Source organism: Sorex araneus, chromosome 10 (assembly GCF_027595985.1).
Source record: "Sorex araneus isolate mSorAra2 chromosome 10, mSorAra2.pri, whole genome shotgun sequence".
Classification (NCBI taxonomy): Eukaryota; Metazoa; Chordata; class Mammalia; order Eulipotyphla; family Soricidae; genus Sorex; species Sorex araneus.
Genome location: NC_073311.1, coordinates 47326902 through 47352861, shown reverse-complemented (window position 1 = coordinate 47352861; position 25960 = coordinate 47326902). Strand labels below are relative to the sequence as shown.

Genomic DNA, 25960 nt, shown 5'->3' with positions numbered 1-25960 from the left:
TGTTCCTGTTAGGCTGGGGTGGGAGCACTCGTGGGTGGGAGCACGCATGGGATGGGAGCACTGTGACCTTTTTGGAAATGTCATGACAAGGTTTTACTGAATTGTTAAGACATGAGTTAATTCTGGGTCTCCAGCATTTGACTTGAAGCAGGTTCTCTCCGTTCTGTGTGTGTGTCTGCTCTCCCCGTCCTTCCATCCTTCCTTCCTTCCTTCCTTCCTTCCTTCCTTCCTTCCTTCCTTCCTTCCTTCCTTCCTTCCTTCCATTTATTGAATCACCGTGAGCTGCAGTTACAAAACTTTCATGTTTGAGTTTCAGCCATACAATGATCGAACACCCATCCCTCCATCATGCACATTTTCCACCACCAATGTCCCCAGTGTCCCTCCCCCACTCCCTGTCCCACCTCTCCCCCTGCCTCTCTAGCAGACAATTTCCCTCTTACTCTCTCTCTATATATGGGTATCCTGGTTTGCAACACAGGTACTGAGGCCCTCCTGTTTGGTCCTTTGTGCGACTGTCTCACGGAAGTGCTTCACAGGATGAGCCTATCTAGTGTCCGCCGTGCAGTCCCCTCGCTCAGCCTTCCTGGTCGTGGGGGTTTGCTGGAGAAACCCCGTAAGGGCCAGGGGCTCCCTGCGGGTCAGGGACAGATGGCTGAGCAGTCTTATGCTCTGAACTGGCTCCAGCCTGTCCCAGGAAGACAGCCAGAAGATAGCGGGCTTTGGGTGAGGCTGCGCAACGAAACCTTGGGTGAGGCTGTTCAGCTTCCCTTTGGACGGGGATGTGGGCACGTCCAGCCCATTTTGTTTCGAGGCGAAGGGAGCTTGTGGCTGACCTCTCGCATGTAAGAGGAGGAAGTACGAGCCGTTGCGGGAGCAACAGTCAGTCGTCGTGGGTGAGAATTGGGAGCTGTTCTTGGAAAGCTCTGAACTTGCTTTCGAGGCTGGGTCCACCCCTATTTTCTATATGAAGGAAGATGTGAACCATTTGTGCTTATTTCTTTTATTAGGGGGGTGGGGAGGGAGTGGGATTCACCTCTGGAATCCTGGTTTTTGTCTGTATGACTTTGAATAAGTTACGCTGGTCCCAGACTCTTCATTTGTCATCTGGAGAGGATACAGGTACCTCGTAGGATGGCCGGGAGACTCAGATAAAATAATTAATGGTAAGTTTTCCACAAGAGCCTGGCACAAAATCCATGCTGAATGAGAGGTATCCACTGTTATGAATATTTCTTGTGGAAGATACAAAAATAAGTGGAACTAAAAACCATGAATAATTCCACCACCTAAGGGAGAAGACCACGAAAAGCTTTTTGGAGTAGACCTCTCCATTTTTAAATCAATATAACGCTTATATTGCCCTTTTCCCCTTTTCGCATTGCCTGTCTTTTAGAATATAAAATTTAAATCTTCATTTGTATTTAGTTAGTCCAAAGATTTTTCCATCTATAACATCTACAAAAGGTTTTCATGAATATGGTACATTAAATTGAATCAACGAGTTACTGTCGTAGTACTGTAGCACTGTCATCCTGTTGTTCATCGATTTGCTCGAGTGGGCACCAGTAACGTCTCCATTGTGAGACTTGTTGTTAGTGTTTTTGGCATATTGAATACGCCACGGGTAGCTTGCCAGGCTCTGTCGTGCGGATGGGATACTCTTGGTAGCTTGCCGGGCTCTCCGAGAGGGACGGAGGAACCGAACCTGGGTCAGCAGAGTGCAAGGCAAATGGCCTACCAGCTGTGCTATTGTTCTCTAATTGTTCTCTCATTAGAAGTGTCTGATTTAAAATAGCAATAAACAAGCCCGTGCCTGCACCTCTTAGTTGTTCTTGTGATATCTTTTTCTTTTTCTTTTTTGGTTTGTTTTGGAGCCATATCCAGCTGTGCTCAGGGGTCACTCCTGGCAGGACTGGGGGTGCGGGGGGGACCATGTATGGAGCTGGGGACTGAACCCTAGTTGGCTGTGTGCAAGGCAAGCGCCTCACCTCTTGTGCTGCTTCTCCATCCCTTTTTGTCATTTGTGCAGGGACAGTTCCCGGCAATGGAGCTACAGAGTGGAAAAGAGCAGCTGTGCTGGTCGTACAGACTGTCTCACACGGCTGAAGGCGTCTGGGAAAGGGGCCTATTTCCCACCCCCCTCCCCCTTCTTTGTCCCTTTTCCAAGGGGAGGAGAGTGATTGGATAGAGGTCCAGGCGTCTCCTTGGGGTCTCCTTTGAGGTGACTGATCTGAGGTGCAGGAACAGGTTAGGGGGCTGGTATGGGTCACTCCCCCTGCCTGTCTGGCCGGTGCCCAGACCCCGGGCTCCTTCCTGGAGGAGGGCTGGACGTTTCCTCTGCTTTCAAAGCCTTCCCGAGGTGGGCTGGGGTCGTGGCTCAAAGCGATGCGTGCGCACTTTGCAGGGGGAGCCCCAGGTTGGAGTCCCGACACCCTCTCACGGCCCTCAGAACACCGCTGGGAATGAGCCCAGATCACTGAGCTGGGTGTAGCCCCCTCAGCAGTGCCAGCTGAGAGCCGAAGAATCCGAAAGGAAATAAAAACAGGGAGGCAACCAAACTATGGGGCGAACGCCTGTGGGGTCCTCCCTGGGTCTGTGACATTCAGAAAACTGTGTGTGTTTGTGTGTGTGTGTGTGTGTGTGTCTTGCTTCCTCCTCCTGCCCCACCCTCTCTGCCCCTCTTCCCCATTCTGTTTCTCTCCTCATTTTCCTTCCCCCCTTCTCTCTCTCTCTCTCTCTCTCTCTCTCTCTCTCTCTCTCTCTCTCTCTCTCTCTCCCTCTCCCTCTCTCTTTCTCCCCTTCTCCTTCCCTCTCCCCTCACCTATGTCATTCAGGGCTGTGTCCTGTGTCACCATTCCTTGCCAAGGCTGACCTAGTATCCAGGACTGGGGGGGAGGGGAGGGAATTCTGACCCCTTAAGAGCTAGAGGAGTTCCCTGTACCCAGTTCTACCTAGAGAGGCAAGACCTGAAGCCGGGCTGACAACAAAGCTTCCCCTTGAACTTCTGCCTCCAGGGACTTCCGGGGGGGGGGGCAGGGGGGGGCGTTTGCCATTTGCATACCTGGGGACTATAAAGTCACAGGTGGGACCTTGTGCTCACAGCCATTCTGGCAGCGTGGCCCCAGGATTTTAGGTTTGCTGCTTGACAGAAACCCAGCCCAGGTGCATTTTGTTGTTGTTGTTAGAAAAATTACTGTTGTAGGGGCTGGAGCAATAGCACAGCGGGGAGGGCGTTTGCCTTGCACGCAGCCGACCTGGGTTCGATTCCCAGCATCCCATATGGTCCCCTGAGCACCGCCAGGAGTGGTTCCTGAATGTAGAGCCAGGAGTAACCCCTGTGCATCGCCAGTATGACCCAAAAAGAAAAAAAAGAAAAATTACTGTTGTAGTCGAGGTCGCATGTTTATGACTGTCAGTGCTCCTCATCTTGAGGGGTGCAGCAAGCATCGGCGCCCAGCATCCCCCGCACTGTCCTGAAGTTCCTTCTAGTCGCCCTCATCATTCGCTCCCTCCCCACCCTGTGACCTCCGTCCCGCGTCCTGGCCAAGGGCTTGTCACTGTTGAGGGTTGTCTCTTCCCTGTTCTGTTTCTCTGCAGGACAGCGGAGTGAGATCCTTCAGGATTTGGCACCTTCCCTCCAGGCTGCAGCCGCATTTCCTCTTTACTTCCAGCTGCATCGTGTACCAGAGTGTTACCTGTGTCCGAGCATGTACATGTGTCATGGTGTGTACAGGGTGTGTATCCATCAAGACCAGGAGCACTAACAGCATCACAAACATGTGACGTCAACTACAACAGTAATTTTTCTAGCAACAACAATAGCACGGTGTGTATGTGTGTCATGGTGTGTACATAGTCATCCCGTGTACATGCGTACACACCACTGTTGCTCCATCCATTCACCTGTGGTTGGATGTTTGGGTCAACTTTACATCCTGGCAGTTGTACTAAGTGCTGCAACCAATTTTTTGAATTAATGTTGTTATGTTTGGGAAATAGCTCTCAAGGCATGGAATCACTGGGTCATATGGAAACTCTACTTTTCTTCAAAATATTTTCTTTAATTGGAAACTTGATTTAAACACCGTGATTTACAACGTTGTTCACCGTGCAATTGTTTCAGGCATTCAATGGCCCAATACCAGTCCTGCTTCCAACATGCCCTTCCCGCCACCAGTGTCCCCCTGCCCCCACCTCCCCGGCCTGCTCCATTCATCACTGTATCACTGTATCACTGTCATCCCGTTGCTCATCAATTTGCTCGAGCGGGCACCAGTAATGTCTCTCATTGAGAGACTTATTGTTACTGTTTTGGGCATATCCAATACGCCACCGGTAGCTTGCCAGGCTCTGCTGTGCGGACTCGATACTCTTGGTAGCTTGCCGGGCTCTCCGAGAGGGACAGAGGAATCGAACTCAGGTCGGCTGCGTGACTATCGCTCCAGCCCATCAGTGAGCACTAAATCATGCACTTTATATTGTATGTTACTGCACCTGTCTCCTGATGGTGTTGCAAAAGTCACAGCCTGAGGATTTACTGAGCTGTAGGTGTGAGTAACCCTCGTTTCCACTCACTGAGTGTAGTGGGCTTCTATTCAAGTTTCCCGTCTAATTCCCCGTGCTTCTCCCAGGCTGTTGGCTCTGTGAAGATGGGAGGAGTAGCTGGGCCTCACTCCTCGGCAGTCTTGGGGCTGGGACCATCAGCTGCAGATGTCTCTCTGGCGTCTCCCCGAGATCTCGGAAGCTGGGTCAGTGGTGGGAGCAGGAGCTGGCTGGAGCTCTGCACCTTTGCAGGCCTCTGTCCCCCTATGGCTCCTGAGATCTGGGCCGGGGGGTGGCCAGGTCCAGCTGGAATAACTCAGCTGTCGGTGTCTCTATTCCTTTTTTTTTTCTTTTTGGGTCACACCTTGCGATGCACAGGAGTTACTCCTGGCTCTGCACTCAGGAATTACTCCTGGCAGTGCTCAGGGGACCATATGGGATGCTGGGAATCGAACTCGGGTTGGCCGTGTGCAAGGCAAATGCCCTACCCGCTGTGCTATTGCTCCAGCTCCTCTATTCCTATTTTTGTGAGGAAGCTCCATGCAGTTTTCCACAGAGGCTAACCCAGATGATGTTCCCACCAACCGTGAATGAGCGTTCCTTGTGCACAACCCACTTTTTCCTTGTCTCGGGGCCACCCGTATGTCCTCTTGGGGTGATGGGTTGATGGGTTGTCCATTTCCTCTGTCCTTTTCTATTTTTTTTTTGATGGGGTGGTTGTTTTGTCGTTGTTGAGCTTTGTGAGTGCTTTACCTTGGATATTAGCCCTTTATCTAATGCGTGATGCGTGAATGCTTTCTTCCATTTAATAACGTGTCTTTCTTTTTATGTTGCCATGTAAAATGTTTCCGATTTGATACAGCCCCATTTGTTTATTTTTGTCCTCTTGCCGTTGTAGTTGAGCCACTGAAGACACCGCTGGCTTGTAGACCCTGGAGAGTTCTGCCTAGGTTTTCCTCAATGTATTTCAGGGATTCTGGTCTAATCTTGAGATTTTCTGAATCCACTGAGCATGGGCTTTTTGTGTGTGATGTGAGGCTCTGATCCAGTTTCACTTTCTGCACGAGGCTCTGCAGTTTTCACAGTCCCTCTTTTGTTGAAGAGACCTGCCTCCCTCTGCTTCATGCACCCGGCGCTGCTGTGTCATGGGTTAAGTATCCATAAATCCGAGGGCTTATCTCTGCAGCTCAGCCCTCTGTAGTGGTGTGCTGGTGAATGCTTAGCTACTGGCTCTCCAGGAAAGTATAAAATAGGTCTGATACATATTGTTTACGGATTGCATGGCCCAGAAGCTCTCCCGTGCCCAGTGAGTAAACAGGCAGAGAACGGATTTCCAGGGCTGACTGTTTTAACAACCAGTTTGCAAAGACGGAAGATGTAAACTTGGCTCTTGGAAGCCCTGGTCCTCTCTGAGGGACACTCCCTAAGGAAGGGGGAGGTGACCGTGCAAACAAGTGGGAAGGGTATAAACACAGACACTCACCGCCTCAATGAGGGGGGATGGGTAGCCGATTGATTTTCTCTTTCTGCTCATTTTATTTTTTAATTTTGAAATTTGGGTTATTTTTCTTCTCTCTCTCTCCTCCCTCCCTCCCTCCCTCCTTTTTTCTTTCTCTCTCTTCCTCTTTTTTTCCTTCCTTCCTTCCTTCCTTCCTTCCTTCCTTCCTTCCTTCCTTCCTTCCTTCCTTCCTTCCTTCCTTCCTTCCTTCCTTCCTTCTTCCCTCCCTCCCTTCCTTCCTCCTTCATTCCTTCCTCCTCCCTCCTTCCCTCCCTCCCTTCTTCCCTCCCTCCCTTCTTCACTCCATCCTTCCCTCCCCTTCCTCCCTTCCTCCCTTCCTTCCTTCCTTCCTTCCTTCCTTCCTTCCTTCCTTCCTTCCTTCCTTCCTTCCTTCCTTCCTTCCTTCCTTCCTTCCCTCCTTCCTCCCATTGATCTTGTTACCTAATTTGTGTGTGTGCATGTGGGTGCATCCTCTTGACATTTCCGAGAGAGTGGTAAGAGTAGACATGGTGCCGTTGACGTTCTGCCAGATTCTGGGGTGATTCTGTTTGTGATGTGCAGCCCCGACCTGGGTACCACACAGCAGGCACGCACAGAGGCTCCTGGCTGGTGACTAGGCTGCTTCCCGGAGCAGAGCCCCAAGGCTGGGATGGCTGGCTCCAGCGGCAGGGGGTGCACAAATATTGACGGATATCCCTGTTGTTTGAAAACTCCTTTAGAACCGGCGTCTGTGATCAGTGAACACTGATTTCCCCAGCTGCCCAGAAGTATAAGTTGACATAAAATATTTACTCTGGGATTGAGCTAGTCAGTCTATATTGGAGGCCACTGTTCAGGAAGCAATGAGGACTGGGAGGGACGGGAGGGACGGAGGAAGGGACAGATAGACAGACAGACAAAGAGACAGAGAGGGAGAGACAGACAGAGACAGACACACGGAGACAGGGGATGGTGGTGGTGGTTGGTATCAGACAGGTGCGGAAGCAAATCCTGACTCTTTTTTTTTTTTTACTTTTAGGGTCATACCCAGCGATGCTTAGGGGTTACTCCTGGCTTTGCACTCAGGAATTACTCCTGGCAGTGCTTGGGGGACCATATGGGATGCCGGGGATTGAACCCAGGTCGTCCGAGTGCAAGGCAAATGCCCTACCTGCTGTGCTATCGCTCCGGCCCCCAAATCCTGACTCTTGAAAGAAAGGATTTCTATGACTTCCGGTCTATAGCTTACAATGTTCTGGACGGCCCCTTTTGTCCCCTCTTATTTTTTCCATTTTAGCTATTTTCTCTGTGTGTGGTGCTGAGGACTAAAACCAGGGCCACACATATGCTAGTCACATGCTCTACCACTGAGCCATATCCCTGATGCCTTTATTATTATTATTCTTTTTTTGGTATTTTTTTTTTTTTTTTTGCTTTTTGGGTCACACCCAGCGATGCTCAGGGGTTACTCCTGGCTTTGCACTCAGGAATTGCTCCTGGCAGTGCTTGGGGGACCATATGGGATGCCGGGGATCGAACCCGGGTCGGCCACATGCAAGGCAAACGCCCTACCCGCTGTGCTATCACTCCAGCCCTTCTTTTTTGGTATTTTTAAGATAAATTTTTCTTTTTGAAAAAAATCTCTAGAGGACACGTTCCTTTTCTCTGCCTTCCTGACTCTAAAGCCAGCGCTCTCTTCCCAGAAGAGGGGAGGTGTATCCATTCTAGAAGAGAAGAAAGGCCAGCCTGGCTGTGGGGAACCAGGAGAGAGGACATATAGGAGGGGCCATGGGAGGAGCCGTGATGCTCTGTGCCCCCGGGCAGGCTTTAGAAAGCATCTTGGACTGTCCTGGGGGCTCGGGGCATTGGAGCCGCAAAGGGGGTGAATACAGCAAGTCCCGCTGACTAGACAGCGAAGGGTCCAGGGAAGCACCTCCGCATTGGAGCGCTGGGTCGGGAAGGCCAGCACGTGTGTTCCTTCCCTTGCAGAGTGGACCCGGAAACCCAGCTCAGGGAAGTAGAGTCTAGAAGTAGGTCCGAAGACGGATGTCCTCACTGCGGGAAAGTGTGTGGTCGCCCTGCAAGGCTCCTTCCTCAGAGGGGGCTTCAGGGGTGTCGTTCCCTGAGGGTCCCAGTCTCCTCCACTCACCGGACGAGGCTCCTGCGTGACTGCCCTGGTCACTGTGTCTACGGGAATATGCATTTTTGGAGGGCTAAGAGGGGGTTCTGGGTATCCCAGGGGATGGGATAGGGTCCACCACATCCCAGGCAAGCAGCCGTAACCGGTGTAGTATCACTGTGTTGCAGGTTTCTTACTGAAAGCCTCATTGCCCCTCTCTCACCCAGCCCTGCTACGGAGAACCCTCTCTGGTCAGCGGGCTTCTGGTCCTGGGCACTGGGTCCAAGAGGCGCCCCGAAGCTGATGAAAATGTCCACAGCCCCCACACTGGCCATTCCCTTAAGGGCTGCAATAAAATGAAGGGACCCGGGACAGATGGGGAAAAAAAAAAAAGAAACGAGAAATGTGAACCCCTGGGTATCCCTCTCTTTCTGAAGGCGGAAACATGCCGCTGAGGCTGAATATTTATGAGCTGTGTTTGCAGACAGCCCTGGCAGCACTTCGAGGCTGTATGGACGGAAGAAGGAAGCAATCAATGTCTCCAAAACAACGGAACGTCCAGGGCTGAGCAGAGGATACTACCAGCTCGGGACAGCCGCCTGCCTGCCAGGGACCCTCGACTCGGGGCGGAGGCAGGGACGGGGTGCTGGGAAGGAGCGAGGGGCGATGAGAATGACAGTGATGGCCACACAGAGTGTGGACCAGGTGGCAGGCACGCTACTCGTTTAGTCATGCAAGCTCCTCTTCCAGGACTGGCTCCCGAACTCCCTTTGGGTCTTGACTCAAACGTCATCTTCTCAGGGAAGACTCCTGGGCCCCTCACCCGTCGCCTCCCACTCCCTTTCCTCTCTCCTTGGCAAGCGCTAGATTAGCGTGCTCCTGCCAGGGTGCCCTGATGGGGGCAGGGTGCCAGGGAGTGGGGGCATGGAGAAGTCGGGTTCATGTGGCTTGTCCTAGGTCTGGGCTTGAATCAAAGGAACTTTCTTCCCGTCAACTGTCCACCCACCCATCACACAGTACTGGGATGAGCCAGGATTTTGCTGTCTAGAACCCACGGCCTGGTGGGGACCGGATAAAGCGCCCATCACAGATCGTCTCCCTTCCGCTGAAAGAGAGCATCCTGGAAGCCTTCCTCATTTGGTCTTACTGAAACCCCACCACGGTCCTAGGTTTCTACAAATCACCGTTTTGCAGATATTCTTTGAGTTTTTCTTTTTTTTGGTTTCTTTTTTTGGTTTTTCGGTGACACCTCGCAATGCACAGGGGTTACTCTTAGCTCTGCACTCAGGAATTACTCCTGGCGGTGCTCAGGGGACCATATGGGATGCTGGGATTAGAACCCGGGTCGGCCGCGTGCAAGGCAAACGCCCTACCCGCTGTGCTATCGCTCCAGCCCTCTTTGAGTTTTTCTATAGCTGAAAATATCCACATAGGCTCTGAACTACAGAGGGGGCTGGGTTGATCCAGTTGGCACACACCCATGGCAACTGTGTATGTGTAATTTGCTTATAATAATAGTCTTTTTCATATTCACTCCTTCCCGTGGATCCTGTGAATTATCCAGCCTGCTCTGTAATCAGGGGAACCGCAGCAGACGAGGTAGATAACTGCTTCTTTTCAGTGTCACGCAACCTCGTAAGAACCCAACCCACTCCGTTCCCCACGCCCTCTTCCCTGTCTCGGGATCCCGAAGGATGGAGAGGAGCACGGGGACTGGATTCTCCTAGAACAAGGCTTCTTAAATGGTTTCCACGCGTGAGCCCTTTCGCCCCCTTCTGGGTTTCTACCCAGCTGTGCTCAGGGCTGCTCTGTGCTCCGGCGTCAGTCCTGGCAGTACTCGGGGGACCACACTCGGTGCCAGGGATAGAACCGGGATCCGTGACATGGAAGGCAAAGGCCTAACTGACCTGCTGTCCCCACTTCTCTGGCTCTACTCCCCCACCTGACATTTTGACGCCACCTTTAGCACACAGAGATATAAAAGAGATGCAGAAATCAAACACCTACTGATAATAGAGCACAAAGAACTTTAATTCAGAACAAAAGTTTTGGTGTTGGTGGGGGTAGAAGGGAGAAGGAAACTTCCAGACATACTCAGGAGGTCCAGCGGGTCCTTCCTCATGGTTCTTAGCGAACAGGTAAAAAAAAAAAAAAAAAAAAAAGCAAGGCAAGGACCAGAGGATGCAGCCCTGCTTTGGCCCTGTGGGGCTGGGGATGCCCGTTCCTCATCGATCGGTAAAGGGGACCAGCACTGTCAGGGTGGCCCCAGCAAAGCTAACAGGGCAGCAGGACAGGCCCCTGCACGCAGGACGTTACTGAAACGCTGACTCGCTGCAGTGCTGTGGGTCCTCGCAGCTGGACGGCTTCTCCATCACGTCCTTTTCCGTGGCGCGGCGGTTCCCGGGGGCGGGGCGGGGGGGTTATTCTTCACTGCCTTTCTCTCCGCCACAGGCCTTTCCCCAGGGGCTGATGGAAGGGGCTCTGGGGAGGGGCTTTTCCAGAATGTGAAATCCGTGCCAGGTGCTGGCTTTCGGCGCCTTGCCCGGCAGTGCTGTGGGGACTGGGTACCCGAGTGAGCGAGCACAGGTGCCACCTGGGGTGCTTCCGGCTGCTGAGAAGAGATGGGCAATGCAAAGGCACAAATGCACAGGCTGCCCAAGGAGAGGAACACCACGGTAAAGACGAGCTGGGCGAGGCTAACGTCTCGGCCTGGACAGTGATTTATTTCCCTTATTTTATGTATGTACGTATGTATGTATGTATGTATGGCCATAGCCATGCCTCTGGACTCCACTCCAGGAAGCCCCGGGGGAGGGGGGGTGAGAGCCCTCCCCGCCCCAAGGGACCCAGCCCTGGCAGCTGACCTCCACTACCCAACCGCCTGCCATGCTCCAGGCCGCTTTCCACATGCTCGGGCCAAGCCTCACCCGGCAAGCTACCGAGAGTATCCTGCCCACACCGCAGAGCCTGGCAAGCTCCCCGTCGCATATTCGATACGCCAAAAACAGTAACAACAACAGGTCTCATTCCCCTGGCCCTGAAAGAAGCCTCCAATTGTTGGGAAAGATGAGTAAGAAGAGGCTGCTAAAATCTCAGACCTGGGACGAATGGAGACATTACTGGCGCCCACTCGAGTAAATTGATGAACAACGGGATGACAGTGATCCAGTGATTTATTTATTTATTTTTAATTTTTTTTTTATTGAGGTACTGTAATTTACAAAGTTATTCATAGCTCCCACCTTTACAATCAGTCAAGATCAAATTCCATATGTATGGTTTACCCGACCTCAGATCTCAACCTCATCACACATCACTCCTGCCTGGACTCTGGGGCCATATGGGGTGCCAAAAAGTTTATTGCAAAGTAGAAGAGAAAGGTAAAGGAGCTTAGTATAGACTAAGTCAGGGCAGTGATATTCTTTTTCTATATTTTTGGGTCACACCCAGTGATGCACAGGGGTTACCTCTGGCTCTGCACTCAGGCATCACTCCTGGTGGTGCTCAGGGGACCATATGGGCAGCTGGGGATTGAACCTGGGTCGGTCGTGTGCAAAGCAAGTGCCCTATCTGCTGTACAATCTCACTGGTCCCTGGCCTTTTCTTTTTTTTTTTTTTTCCTTTTTTTGCTTTTTGGGTCACACCTGGCGATGCACAGGGGCTACTCCTGGCTCTGCACTCAGGAATTACTCCTGGCGGTGCTTGCGGCCACCACCACTTGCTGGGAATCGAACCCAGGTTGGAAGGCAAATGCCCTCCCTGCTGTACTATTGCCCCAGGCCCCCTTTTCTAAGAGACGGTCAAGGACCAGTCTTTCAGGGGGACACTTGAGTTGAATGCCACAGCCACATAAGCGTTCACCAGGCAGGGGAAACAAATACAGCAAGACCCAGCGTTCGACCATGGCCTGTTGTGCAAAAAAAAGAGGACGGTGGGTTGGGTGGATGCAACATGGGGCCAGGCGGGAGGGGACGAGATCAGGCGGGCGCAGGGGCCAGGCCACGGGGACCGTGGTGGCTGGGAGGACCTTGCCTTTCACTGACTGGGTGAGGTTCGTGCGGGTGTGACACGATCCACAGTGTTTCCCAGGGATTGCTCTGGGCAGTGGGGAGGCTGGGCCGGGCTCCTTCCAGCCACCTGGGGACAAGGGAGTCACTCGAGAGCCCTGCAGCTGTTGAGACGTCAGAGCTGCAGGTGGCAGTTGGAGGGTAAAACCGATGAGCTTTGGCTGAGCCCAGAGGGCAGTGCGCAGGCCGTGCCTGCAGGACGCCTGAGTTCCATGCCTGGCACTGCAGTGGGGTGAGTGGGTGGGTGGGGGATCCCTGAGCACTCTAGAGCCAGGAGCAGCCCCAAAACACCACCGGGTGTAGCCCCCAACCCTCACACCCTCGGACAGATTTGCAAACATGAGAGGCTTTGGTGGAGGGAGCGGGGAGGGGAGCCAGGGGTGATTCCGGAGTAACCTGGTGCTGGTTTCCAGGGTGCTGGGATGAGGTGGGTTCCAGGAGGGGCCGGGAGGGGAGAACTGACTTACTAGTCAGGTTTTCTGAAACGCACTCGGCGGCTTGGAGGAAAGACAGGACAGTGGGTGAAGGAGCACAGGGCGTGGGAGCTGGCAGTGGCTCCCCTCCTGCTCGGAGCTAGGACACCCGGCACCCAGGACCCAGTACCCAGGACCCGCGACACGGATGCCCCGGGCGGGGGAGATGCTGAGGTGGACCCCAGTCACCCAGAGCCCAGATTTAACACCCTGCCACGACTACAGGGCACGGGGTGGGTGGGGGGCGCCTCATTCCCCACATAGGGGCTTAGTTGAGGCTGAGGCTTGAGAAGTCCTGGCTTGCTCCTCCTGACGTGCAGTCCAGCAGGGAGGGCCCTGCCTCCCCGCCAGGGACCAGAGGCCTGGCCGCCCCTCCCCTCCACGCCCCTTCACCAGCAGGCACCCTGGGGCGGGGGGAGGGGAGAGCAGGGCACACATCTGGAAGGAAGGAAATTCCCTCGGAGGCGGGAGATCCTCCCAGCAAACGGGGCGGGCCACACCCCCAGGCGCCTCCTGCCACGGAGGCAGCCAGACACCATCGCAGCCTTTCAGCCCAGACGGCCGGGCCAGGCCACGCTCCGAGCAGGGCTCCCCTGGAGACGCAGCGGCTCTGGGTCATGCTTTTCTCTCAGCCACGGGCTGCCGGGGCTTCGGGGAGGGCACACAGCTGCATTTGGGACCCCGGAGGTTCTGTTTCCGGGCCCAAGAGTGAGCCCTTCCCTGTCATTGCTTCCCAGAGAATAGGGTGGGGAAAGGTGGGGGTGGGGGGTGGGGGGGAGGCCCTGGAAAGAGTGGAGCCCTCCCCAGGTTACCCCTCTGCGTATCGGGCTCAGGGGAGGGAGAAACTGAGGACAAACTTCCTTTCTTTTTTTTTTTTTTAATTTTTTTTTGGCTTTCTGGGTCACACTCGGTGATGCACAGGGGTTATTCCTGGCTCATGCACTCAGGAATTACCCCCTGGCAGTGCTCAGGGGATCATATGGGATGCTGGGAATCGAACCCAGGTCGGCCGAGTGCAAGGCAAACGCCCTACCCGCTGTGCTACCGCTCCAGCCCCCAACCTTCCTTTCTTGTGTCTGCCAAGGGTCTGAATCAACTTCAAAAAAAATGTATCCTTGGGCAACTTCTGAGAACCAGCAGAGGGTTAATTCCCCCCCTATCTTTATGTTAATAAAGCAGCAAGACCGGCTTTGGAGTGAGAAGGGGGACCTTAGAAATGGGAATAGGGGGTGAGGGCAAACCTTTCAAGGCTCGGGAGAAGAGGGGAGGCTGAAATGTGGGGCGCCTGGGTGGGAAGATGGGCTCGAGGCTGGAGCACGTGCCTAGATACGGAGTTTGACCGCCGGCAAGCATGTCCCCCGACTCCCCCTAACTGCCTGGTGGCCGGCCGCCTCTGAGAACTCCGGGGCCTGAACAAATCCCCAGGAGTAAAAAGGAGACCTTTGTCCCCAAAGCTGGCCTCTCGCAACCCCCACAACAGGGCGAGGGCGGAGGCACCCCCTCTGAGCTCAGTGCTGACACAGAGCCGCAGCCCTCCCCGGCAAAGCCCGTTTCCAGACTTGGCCCCCGCCAGATCCTGCCCCAGAAGGCTGCCGGGCTTTCTCAGCTCCCTTTCATTTCTGAGCCGCACCACACACAATCCAGCCCTTATTTCTGTGCATCTCCCCACCTGCCACGAAAACTTGCTCATGGGCGCAGGCTCCGCCCTCCTGGGACCTTCCAAGGCCACGTGCAGAGACATGGGCAAGGCTGCTTCCTGTCCTCCTGGAGGGGAGGCTGTCCTGGGTGCAGAAACCGGCCTGCCAGACAGGGACAAAAAAAAAATAACACCACTGGCAATTACTGGCTGCCTCTGACTGCTCTAACCGCTGCCCAGGGGTGAGCGGGAAGGGAGCCCTCAAAGGCAGCCGAATCAGGTCTTCAGGGCAATGGACGTCTTCTTAGAGACAAGACTCTGGAGAAGGGTCCGCGCACAGGAGATGTGTAGGAGACAGTGACCCCACAGTCCAGGTGGAGGGGCAAGCCGGAAGGATGCCCAGCAGCCCTCAGCACCCACTGCCCTGGGGCTGACTCTCCCTTCCTCTTTGCCCTCTTTAGCCCAGCCGAGTCCCACTGAAGCTGTCTGGGCAGGATCTGGCTTCCTTCCGGTGAGTAAAAATAGTTCTCCTCCCAGGCCCAGCGACAGATAGCGCAGTGGGCAGGGCACTTGCCTTGCAAGCAGCCAATCCAGGTTTGATCGCTGGCACCGCACAGAGTACCCCAAGTCCGCCAAGGGGTGACCCCTCAGCTCTGAGGCAGGAGTAAGCCTTTAATACCAACCCGGTGTGGCCCACAAGTGTTTTAAAATCATGTTTCAAAAAAACATTAAAACCAATAGTTCCTACCTTACAGGTTTTAAGCACACGCTGGGTTTGCACAGCCTGGCATTATATTATTCCATTATTTTATGTCGGGACCGGGGACCACCGGCAGTGCGAGGTCCCTTGGCAGGAGGCTGCCCCCTCTCACCTCCTCACACCCCGGCACGCGGCTCCCGCCTGTCCTTAGGAAGGGCAGGGGTCAGGCTGCACGGGGGCAGTGGGAACCTTAAAAGCTTCAGAATAAGAACCAGCGTCCACAGGGGTCGCGGGGGGGGGGGGGGGGGAGGGGGAAGCAGTGGACGTGAGCCCCTGTAGCAGGCTGGCCGCAATCTCTGCTAAGTCGGGGCTTACGGAGCCGACCAGCCGGCCGGCCTGGTGGCCTCTGCAGCCCGGGCCCTGCAAAGGCCGCAGGCAGGGGCGGCCGGGATTTCCCCGCGTCCACGCAGAGAGGAACCAGGGGTGGGGTGGGGCTTGTTTCGGGGCGCACCGGCCGTTTCTCTTCCCGGGATGCAAAGGATGGGGCTTCAGACGGCCCCTCCCTGGCCTTCCTCGGGCCGGCCCCGCCGCGGCCACCTATCCCCGGGGTCCCCGTGGCCCCCGCCCAGCCCCAACCTCCACGTCGAGCGGCTTCTCGGCCCCTCCCCGCGCCTCCCGCCCCGCCTCCACCCCTCCCGCCGCCGGCCCAGCAGACCCCTGGGCGACACGGCGCGACACCCTCCCCGCCCGGCGCCCCGCAGACCCCGCCGGGCCCACGGCAGCACACCCCGGGCCGTGCTCGGCCTCCGGAGACCCCCGGCCACACCCCTCTAGGCCGCCCCCGGCCTCCGGAGACCCCCGATCACCCCCTCGGCCGTTCCCCGGCTTCAGGAGACCCCAGACCCTCCCTCCGGGCCGCCCCCGGCCTCCGGAGACCCCCGATCACCCCCTAGGCCGTTTCCCGGCTTCAGGAGACCCCAGACACCCCCCCCCCCAGCGGTCTCCGGCCTCCAGCGACCCCCGACCACCCCTAGGCCGCTCCCCGCACCAGGAGACCCCTCAGGCCGTCCCCGGCCTCCGGAGACCCCCGATCACTCCCCCTAGGCCGTTCCCGGCTTCAGGAAACCCCAGACCACACCCACCCCTGGCAGTCCCCGGCCTCCGGAGACCCCCGACCACTCCCATAGGCCACCCCTAGGTCCCGGAGACCCCCGACCATCTCCCGTAGGCCACCCCCTGCTTCCGGAGACCCCCAAGTACTGCCCCCGCCCCCCCACCCGGCGGCCCCCGGCTTCCGGAGACCCCTCGAGCCCGCTCCCACACCCCCCGGCCGAGGCTGCGGCGGAGGGGGAGGGGCGACCCCCGCGTGCGTGGCAGGTCCGCCCGGCCCGGGCTCCGGCCGCCCTCCCCGGGAGGCGGGGTCGGCGCCCTCCTCCCCCTCGTCCCTCCCTCCTCCCCTCCTCCTCCTCCTCCTCCTCCTCCTCCTCCTCCTCCTCCTCCTCCTTCCTCCCGCGCCGCCGGCCCGCTCCCGGCCGCTCCGACGCCGCCAGCGCCCCGCGCGCCCCGCGCCCGCCGCCCGCCATGCCCTTGGCCAAACAAAGGGGCTCCAAGGGCGGCCACGGCGCCGCGAGCCCCGCGGACAGGGGCGCCCACCCGACGGGCGGCGCGGATGACGTGGCCAAGAAGCCGCCGCCCGCGCCGCAGCCGCCGCCGCCGCCGCCGCCGCCGCCGCACGGCCGGGCCGGCCACCGCGCCAGGGCCGCCCCCGCCGCCGGCGCCCCGGCCTGCTGCCCGCGCCCCCTGGGCCGCGCGCTCGGCCTGCTCTTCTACCTGGCGCTCGCCGCCGCCGCCGCCGCCGCGGGCTGGGGCGTGCACCACGTCCTGGACGAGGTGCAGCAGGTCCGGCGCAGCCACCAGGACCTGGCCCGGCAGCGGGAGGAGCTGGGCCGGGGCTTGCAGGGCGTCGAGCAGAAGGTGGGTCTCTCGCCCCCTCCCCCAGCCCTCCCCCCATCCCCACCCCCACCCCCACCCCCCGGGTCCGCTTCCCCGGACGCACTCACCATCCAGACGCCCTCCCCCTCCGCGCCCCCACCCCCAGCCTCTGGAACCCATCCCAACCCCTCCCGGCTGGACCACTCCCCTCCCCGGCACCTCTACCTCCGACCCCCCCCCCCCCCCGGCGGACCCCAGACCCTCTTTGTCAGTGACCGCGGCCCGGAGTGGGGGGAAGGCGGGCCGGGGGTGCGGGTGCGCCCAGTGCGGGACACGCGAGGTGACCAGTCACCCGCCCGCCCCGGGGGAAGCTCATCCTTCTTGGCTCAGAAAGCGCTGAATGGGCACAGCTGTCTGCAGAGGAGCTTGGCACGGCAGCCGGGCACCCCTGGGCGCGTGGGGCCAGGCCTCACCTCGGCCCTGCCCGCCCGGGGCACACCAGCTGAGCCAGACTGGTAACCAGGAGCAGGGAGCAGGCAGGGAAGGAGAGGAAGCCTGCTCACGTGTCAAGTTCAGATTCAAAGGCCCCCGGGGCACTCTGTTACACACCCCCTCTGTTCTGCACGCCCCCCCCCCACCCCTCTTTCTTGGTTCCAGGGGCTTTGAAATAGCCCGCTTAAGCTTGAAGGGCAAGTCTGGAGGGAAATGGTGGAGCCCCCCTTCCTCTCCCACCCTGTCTCCTGGTGCTTGATAATAGCACGGGCCCATTTATGTGGTGTCTGCGGAGGTCTTAGTCAGCTGTTGCCTCATCCCCACACCCTTCCCGGAGGAGGGAGGTAGGTAGGCCTGGCTGCTTTTAAGACTCCCATTTTCCAGATTGCAAGATTGAGGCCGGGCAGGGTCAAGCGAAGGTGATGAGGCCTCAGCTGGTGGGTGGCTGAGTGCCCTGGATCAAGGTCCCATGGGGGGAGGGAGGTCCCTTGCACCCTTGCAGATGGGCACCCCTTTCAGCCCAGATCCACGCCTCTCCATCTCATCTTCCTCTTCTGCCCTCCACTTAAAAGTCATCACTCCGAGGAAGTTGGATTGGTTGCTGGGTGGAAACAAAAAAAAAAATCCCGCCACTGCTTGGAAGCCAGGAAAGGCTGCCCTCCCCCCACCCCCAACCCCTCCCGTGCTGGCTGTCCCACCAAGTTCTCAAACTTTTGTCAGGGGGCTGTGCGTGGCGGGGGGGGGGGGGGGGGGGTGGGTGGGTTCGGGGGGTTTGGGATGGGCCAACCTGCCTCTCTCAAGACTAGCAGAGCCAGTTCTCTGGGATGAGTCAGCCCCCCACGCTGCTGCAGGCGGAGGGAGGGGGCCGCCCTCAGGGAATTAAGTAGGCAGCCTGGCGCCTGCCGCATCTTCTGAGGAAGACAGACTGCTGGGGGATCATCGCCAGCCTCGTGCACCCACCCACTTGCCGGGTCAGTCACACTATTTGCGGAAGTCTGATAGGTGCGCTGGCTTCACGTGGGGCTCTCCCAGGGATGAGCACTGGAGCTCAGGGCGCAGACGGCCGCGTCAGGAGGTCTCCATCCAGGGGAAACTGCAGGGGGCCGTGCAGAAGTGGGCTGGGGAGTCCTCCAGGGGCCCAGAACCCGGGGGTGCGGGGAGCAGGTGGTCCCAGAGAGAAGGCGCTGAGCATCGCCGGGTTATCCTGAACCAGGGGAGACGGCAGTGGCCCTGCCCGTGCGGGCGTCACGGGGAGGGAGGAGGGTGTCCCAGGAGAGTTGAGCTGAGATTGAACTCAGCCTCTCTCCTCTGCTTCCCCGTCGCAGGTTCAGCTCTCCCGTCCTTGTGCAGGGCAGCGGGAGGGTCCCCTCCATCTCTTTTGGTGGTGCTGTGGCTCGAACCCTCTGTGCTAAGGTTGAGCCCATCGCGTAGTTGTGTTGGCAATACCTGGCATCAGCAAGGTTATCTTTTGTTTGTTTTGGGGGCCACGCCTGGCGATGCTCAGGGGTAACTCCTGGCTCTCTGCTAAGGCGTTAATTACTCCGGGTGTTGCTCAGGGCACCGTGTGGGATGCCGGGGATCAACCCCTGGTCAGCCATGTGCAGGGCAAGCGTCCTACCCGCCGGACAGTTCCTCCAGCCCCCAATCATCCTGATTTTAAGGAACCCTCCTGGCCGCTGAGGCAGTCGTGGGCTTTGTGGCAGATCAGCAGTGGGATCGGCACCCATTCTGGCCCTTGTGTACAGATGAGTATCAGGTGCTCATCTCTCAGTGCCCCCAGACTCACTGAGTGTTTCACTCATCCCACATTTCGCACTGTGAGCACTGTTAGCATCCCTTCTGGCAGATGAGCAACAGGAGAGAGAGGGGGCGCAGCTGCCTGCTCCAGTGCCCGGTGAATTCCGAGAGCCCTCTGCTGTTTTGGTCCTGTGCCCTGCCACGTGTGTAGTAGCTGCTCAGTTAACACAGGGGTCCATTGAGGCTGCAGACCCTGCCTCGGGCGCTGTGTGTTGGGCACAGTTCATGCTCTCGTGCCTGAATTCACCTGAGTCTCGTGTTTTCATCCCGTCAGCTGTGCTGGACCCATCCTGGGGCTGAGAGAACCAAGACCCAGAAGCCAGAAGCCTTAACCGCGAGCACGAGGCTGGGATGTGGTCAGGCCCTGCTTTTCTTTTTCTTTTTCTTTTTTTGGCTTTTTGGGTCACGCCTGGAAATGCAAAGGGGTCACTCCTGGCTCATGCATTCAGGAATTACCCCTGGCGGTGCTTGGGGGACCATATGGGATGCTGGGATTCGAACCTGGGTCCGGATTCGAACCTGGGTCCGGATTCGAACCTGGGTCCGCCGAGTGCAAGGCAAACGCCCTACCCGCTATGCTATTGCTCCAGCCCCCAGGCCCTACTTTTCAATTTCTTACTTTTTTTTCCCTTTTTGGGTCACACCCAGCGGTGACTCAGGGCTTCCTCCTGGCTCTGTGCTCGAGGATCACTCCTGGCGGGGCCGGGGATTGAACTCGGGTTCACCTGTGCGAGGCAAGCGCCTTCCCTGCTGTCCTGTCGCTCTGGCTCCCGGGCCTGGTTTGGAAGTTAAATGAGTCTGTTTCCCGCCCTCTCGGGGCTGTCCCCGTGGGCGCATTCCGGGGTAAAGGCAGAGGTGAGATGAGACTGATGAGCCACGGCAGCTCGGTCACATCTGTCACCTCTTGCTAGCCTTGTTTCCTCGTTGGCCAGCTTTGCATACATGCAGTTTGTATGTATGTATGTATGTATGTATTTATGTATGTATTTCCTTGTTGGCCAGCTTTGCATATATGCATTTTGTATGTATGTATGTATGTATATATGTATGTATTTCCTCGTTGGCCAGTTTGCATACATGCAGTTTGTATGTATGCCTCTCTCTGACGGGGCCCCGGGCCTCCCTCCCGCTTACTCCCCTTGGCCACAACTTCTCTCCTTCCTGGTGGTGGCCCCGGGCTTCTGGACAGCCACGACACAGCACGGAGGTGCCGCCCCTCTCTCTCCCCGCACGGATTCTGCATGCCCAGGCTGCACGGCTTTCCCGCAGGTTGGCTGTGTTCCGGGTTGCTAAGGGACTCCTGCATCTCTGGCAGAGCATCGCTGCCTGGCAGCCTCCTTCAGTTCACCCAGAGAGTGTCAGGGTTTGTCTCTAGCAGGTAGAGTCCCCGGGCCGAGACCACTCACAGACGGCTGCGTGCTTTGCCGGGGGGGGGGACACCCAAGTTCCAAACTCCAGACCCAGTAGGAACTCCCAGCGCGGCCCAGGTCATGCCCAAGCACTGCCACTTGCAGAACAAAAAGCAGTCCCTCTCCTTTCCTCTCCCCGTGTCCTCGCACAGAGCATCCTGCCTGAGAGGGGACAGTAGTCCTTGATTACCCTGAAGCAGGTTCTCCTGACCACCAGAAATGTCTCTCTAGCGTCGGGTGTGTTTGAATCAAGACCCTCCCGAGCCCCAGGGCTGCACGCACCAGATAAACCTGCAGGGCCCCGACTGCAGTAGGCCCTGTTGTCGTTGCCGAGGGTGGTCTGGGGAGGCTTCTCCTCATTGCCGAGGGTGGTCTGGGGAGGCTTCTCCTCATTGCCAAGGGTGGTCTGGGGAGGCTTCTCCTCAGTGCGTTTGGCGGATGCATCCTGCTGGCACGCTGGTCTGTGGACGGGCGAGAGGGGCAGGGACGTCCATCAGATTCTGGCTTTTCTCTTTTTCCATTGCACAGAGTCCGGTCCGTTGGTAGGGCCGCTGGCCCCTGCCCGTGCAGCCAGCTTTGTGGAGGAGAGCCCGGGTCAGCTCTGTTTGGGGTGGGGTGTAATGAGGATGGACGTGTGCCAGGGCGTCGCCACCCTGGCACTCTCGTTCTGTGGTGCAGACAGTGACTTGCCCAGCGCCATGTGACCACAGGCAGCCGGAAGTGCCCCACGGAGGCCTGCACCCCCTTATGGGGGTCCCCGGCTGCCTCTGCTTTGTTCCTATTAGATGCAGTTGTAGCAGCTGAAGTCCCAGCTCAGAGGCGAGTCCCGGGGCGGGGGGGGAGGGTACCCGAGCTCAGCCTGTCCTTCCTTCCCTCTCAGGGGGCGTCAGCGTCTCCTCTTGCCCTCTCGGGTTCTGTCTATGTGGGCTTGAGGCTTTCCCACCGGCATCTTCCTGGTTTGAACAGGGTTGAAGGGTCCAGGCCCCTCGACCTGCCGCCCACGATCACCTCAGAAAACAAGGGGCTCTGGTGTTAGCTCGAGGGCCTGCGACGCGCCCCCCCACCTGCCCTCGGGTGGGTGAATGAATAGAAAGGCCTGAGTCACAGACCATCTTAGACCCTTTAGAGGCTCCCCTGGGTTGGCCCCCCCTAAGTAAAGGCTTCTTCATCTTTTTTTTTTGCTTTTTGGGTCACACCCGGTGATGCTCAGGGGTTACTCCTGGTTTTGCACTCAGGGAATCATTCCTGGTGGTGCTCCGGAGACCATATGGATGCTGGGACTCGAACCCGGGTCGACCGCGTGCAAGGCAAACACCCTACCCGCTGTGCTATCACTCCAGCCCCCATCTTTTTTATTTTTCTTTTTGGGTCACACCCGGCAATGCACAGGGGCTACTCCTGGCTCATGTACTCAGGAGTTACTCCTGGCGGTGCTCAGATGGGATGCTGGGAATAGAACCCGGGTCGCCTACGTGCAAGGCAAACCGCCCTGCCCGCTGTGCTATTGCTCCAGCCCCGGCTTCTTAGTCTTGACCCCCAAAACACAACACAGACCAGTACCGTCAGAAACGCCTCCGATTCACTCCTTGGTTTGACTTTCAAAGTTTTGGCCATTGCGTGTTCAGGAACCTTTTACTGTGGCCACATATTTTGTGACTCCCGCTTCCTCTCCAACACACACACACACACACACACACACACACACACACACACACACACACACACACACACACACACACACACACACACACACACACTCTCACTCTCAGGAGACTTGAGCTGTGTGCAGAGGGTTCTCCAGGGGGAAGATGGGGCTCTCCCCTGTTGGGGGGGCCCTGGCTCTTCCCCGCCTGACCCCCGGCCTCTGCTTCCAGGTGCATTCCCTGCAGACCACCTTCGGCGCCTTCGAGTCTGTCCTGCGGAGCGCGCAGCACCGGCAGGAAGCCACGGAGAAGGCGGTGAAGCAAGGGGAGGGCGAGCTGAACCGCATCAGCGAGGTGCTGCAGAAGCTGCAGAACGAGATCCTCAAGGACCTGTCGGACGGCATCCACGTGGTGCGGGACGCGCGCGAGCGGGACTTCACGTCGCTGGAGAACACGGTGGAGGAGCGGCTGACGGAGCTCACCAAGTCCATCAACGACAACATCGCCCTCTTCACCGACGTGCAGACGCGCAGCCAGCAGGAGATCAGCGAGGTCAAGGCCAAGGTGGCGGGGCTGGGGGCCCTGGAGGGGGCCCCCGGGGAGCTGCAGGCGCTGCGGGAAGCCGTGCGGGAGCTGCAGGCGGCCGCCCAGCCCCGGGCCGGCGAGCTGGAGGCCCTGCGGGGCGCCCTGGGCGCGCTGGAGTCGGACGTCTACACCGAGGTCAAGGAGCTGGTGAGCCTCAAGCAGGAGCAGCAGAAGGTCCGGGAGGCAGCCGAGGCGCAGCGCCAGGCCCTGCGGGCCCTGGAGGACAGGGTGGCCCAGGCTGAGCAGGTCGCCGCCCCCCTCCCCGCCCAGCTGGGGAGACTGGAGGAGGAGCTGCGGCAGCGGCCAACCCCCGCCGCCGCCGGGGACGCCCCCGGGCCCGGAGCCTGGGAAGCCCTGCAGAGAGAGAGCCAGGCCTTGGACGCGCGGCTGCAGAGCGTGGAGAGCGGGGTGGCCGCGGCCGAGGAGGTGTCCGCCCGGCAGGCCCGCGGCCTGGAGGCGCTGGCGTCCCGAAGCGAGGAGCAGGAGCGGCGCCTGGCCGACCTGCAGGAGCACCTGCAGAGCCTGGGCGCCTCCCCGGAGGCGGGGGCGGAGGCGGAGGCGGGCGGCCTGGCCGGCACCGTGCGCAGCCTCGGGGAGGCCCAGCTGGCCCTGGCCGGGGACGTGGAGGCGCTGAAGCGCAGCGTGGGCGAGCTGCCCGGCACGGCGGGCGCGCTGCAGCAGGTGCAGGAGCAGGTGCGCGCGCTGCTCGCCCGGGACCCCGCGCCGCCCCCCGACCTGCTGGGCCGCCTGGCCTCCCTGGACAGCCTCAAGGCCTCCGTGGGCCAGGTGGAGGCGGACTTGAAGATGCTCAGGACTGCCGTGGACAGCCTGGTGGCCTACTCGGTGAAGATCGAGACCAACGAGAACAACCTGGAGGCGGCCAAGGGCCTGCTGGAGGACCTGCGCAGCGACCTGGACAGGCTCTTCCTGAAGGTGGAGAAGATCCACGAGAAAGTGTGACCGGGCGTGGGGCGCGGGCGCGGGGGTCAGCTCCGGTTGCCACGACCAAAGGAGAGAGAGAGAGAGAGAGAGAGAGAGGGGCAAGAGTTGTTCTCTCCCGTGTTGCCCCCCCCAACCCGGCCCTCAGGTTCAGCCCCTCCCCCCCCAGCCCCCCAGAGGACAGGCCAGCCCTCCCGGCAGCCGCGTGGACTCTCCGCGCGCTGCCCTGTCCACTCTTCCATTGTTCCGACCCCACCCCTCTGGTCTCTCCAGTTTGCTGCTTCTGCTTTGGGTGGGTTTCCTGAAGGCTCAGCTCCCCCACCGTGAGTCATGGGGGGTGCTCCTCAAAGGGGCGTCTCCGTGGCTGGGGGCATGGGTGCAGGGGGTCAGCAGCAGCGTCCACGTCAGTCCCAGCCGCCAGCCCACCTCAGGAAACCCAGCAGAGTCCGAGGGGGTGGGTGGGGGGTCTGAGTAAGGAACGGTGGTTTTACTTTTGTGCCATTCATTTTTAAAACACTCCCGGCCCTCAGGTGCCACGGACCTTGCTGTCTTCCACATGTACACTGGTTTAAGCCCCCGGGCATTGGGACGGCCAGGGAGCCCGCCTGACTCTGGACGTGGCCGCTTGGGGCCACCCTCACCACCAGGTGCTGAGTTTTCTAATCCCCAATCAGCCCCTCTCATGACTGTGGCTGCAGAAATCCGGAGGGTCCCCAGGTAGGAGGGGACCCCACCTCAGGTGGCTGAGGCCTGCGTCATCCCAGGGGACACCCAGGAGCAGAGCCCCCCTGAGCCCCTACAGGAAGTCCACGTCCAGAGCTTCTCAGCAGTGGGGGCTGCTCTGGGGGTCGTGCCCCTCTCACCTCCCTGGATGTCTGAGGTCCGGGACAGAGCAGACCCCACCTGTCAGGAACATGGCCGTTTCCAATAGTTGTTTGCTGGTTTTTTTTTTTTTTTTTCTGCCCTCTGAACTGTCCTGGGATTCTTCTTCTTGTTTTTTTAAAATGTCTGTCTTGATCTTTGAAAAAGAAGATTAAAAAGGAAAAAAAAAAAGCAAAATGAAAAGAAAAAAAAGTTTTAGTTGACTGTGAAACGAACGGTATGGCTTATTTACAGTATTTTTAACTCTTAATAAACACTTGAGCTTTGTTACGACCTCTCCAGCGTGGTTGCTTTCCGAGACCTCGGGACCTCAGCCGTTCCCTGCTTTTATTACTTGGGGTTCTTCGGGATTAGACCCGCCAGGTGTGTTTTGCCTTGTCACTGTCCCCTGAAACCGAGATGGCCCCACTCTGGCTCCTGGGCCGCCTCTGCTGCCTTGGACGGGGTTTGTTTCTTATTGCTGGACTCGGCGTGGTCGAGGGCCGGGTCTGGACTCTTAAGTCTGCTCAGATCTCCCAAGAGGGCCGGGCGGCTCCGGTCCGCGGGTCCAGGAGGGCTGGGTCCGGCACTGCAGCGGCTGCTGCCCTGAGCCTTCAGGAGTGTCCAGCTCGGCCCGGACAGGACGCCTTTCCTCCCCTGGGCGCCTCTGCCTCCCGCCTAGCCCCGTGGTGCTTACTGCAGAGCTTGAGGCTCAGCTCTGGACTGCGCAGGGCCAGGGCCAGCGGGTGGGGAGCATTCTGCAAGGGGGGAGTGGCAGGGCTGAGATTCCGGCTGCTCTCCCCTGGCTTCGCCTGTCGTGCCGAGGCCGGCTGGCCACTGTGCTCTTGTGGCCGCCCTACACACTTGCCTCTTCAGGCTGCTGGGAAGAAGCTTCTGGTGTTTTTTTTTTTTTTTTGCCTGAGGGCCCTTCCTCTGTGAACTTCCTCCCTCAGTCCCTCTGGGTCTCTGAGCGGCACCCCAGGGCTTCAAGCTCAGCAGGTCCCCCCTCCCGGTCAGAAGGAGCACTTCGCAGGAGCAGAGAGCACTGGTATTTTTTTTTTTTAAATTTATTTATTTTTAATTAGAGAATCACCGTGAGGGTACAGTTACAGATTTATACACTTTTGTGCTTATACTTCCCTCATACAAAGTTTGGAACCCATCCCTTCACCAGTGCCCATTCTCCACCACCCGTAAACCCAGTGTCCCTCCCACCCTCCCCAATCCCATCTCCCCCCCACCCCACCCTGCCACTGTGGCAAGGCATTCCCTTCTGTTTTCTCTC

The 25960-nt window shown here is 58.2% G+C and overlaps 1 protein-coding gene across 1 annotated transcript; it reads left to right on the top strand.

Moving 5' to 3' along the window:
* Positions 1-16550: 16550 nt before the first annotated feature.
* CKAP4 (cytoskeleton associated protein 4) lies at positions 16551-24969 on the top strand. Its single transcript, XM_055118161.1, has 2 exons — positions 16551-16991; positions 22522-24969. Exons 1-2 carry the CDS (start codon positions 16599-16601, stop codon positions 23833-23835), a joined length of 1707 nt encoding a protein of 568 aa, XP_054974136.1. The 5' UTR covers positions 16551-16598; the 3' UTR covers positions 23836-24969.
* The last annotated feature ends 991 nt before the right edge of the window (positions 24970-25960 follow it).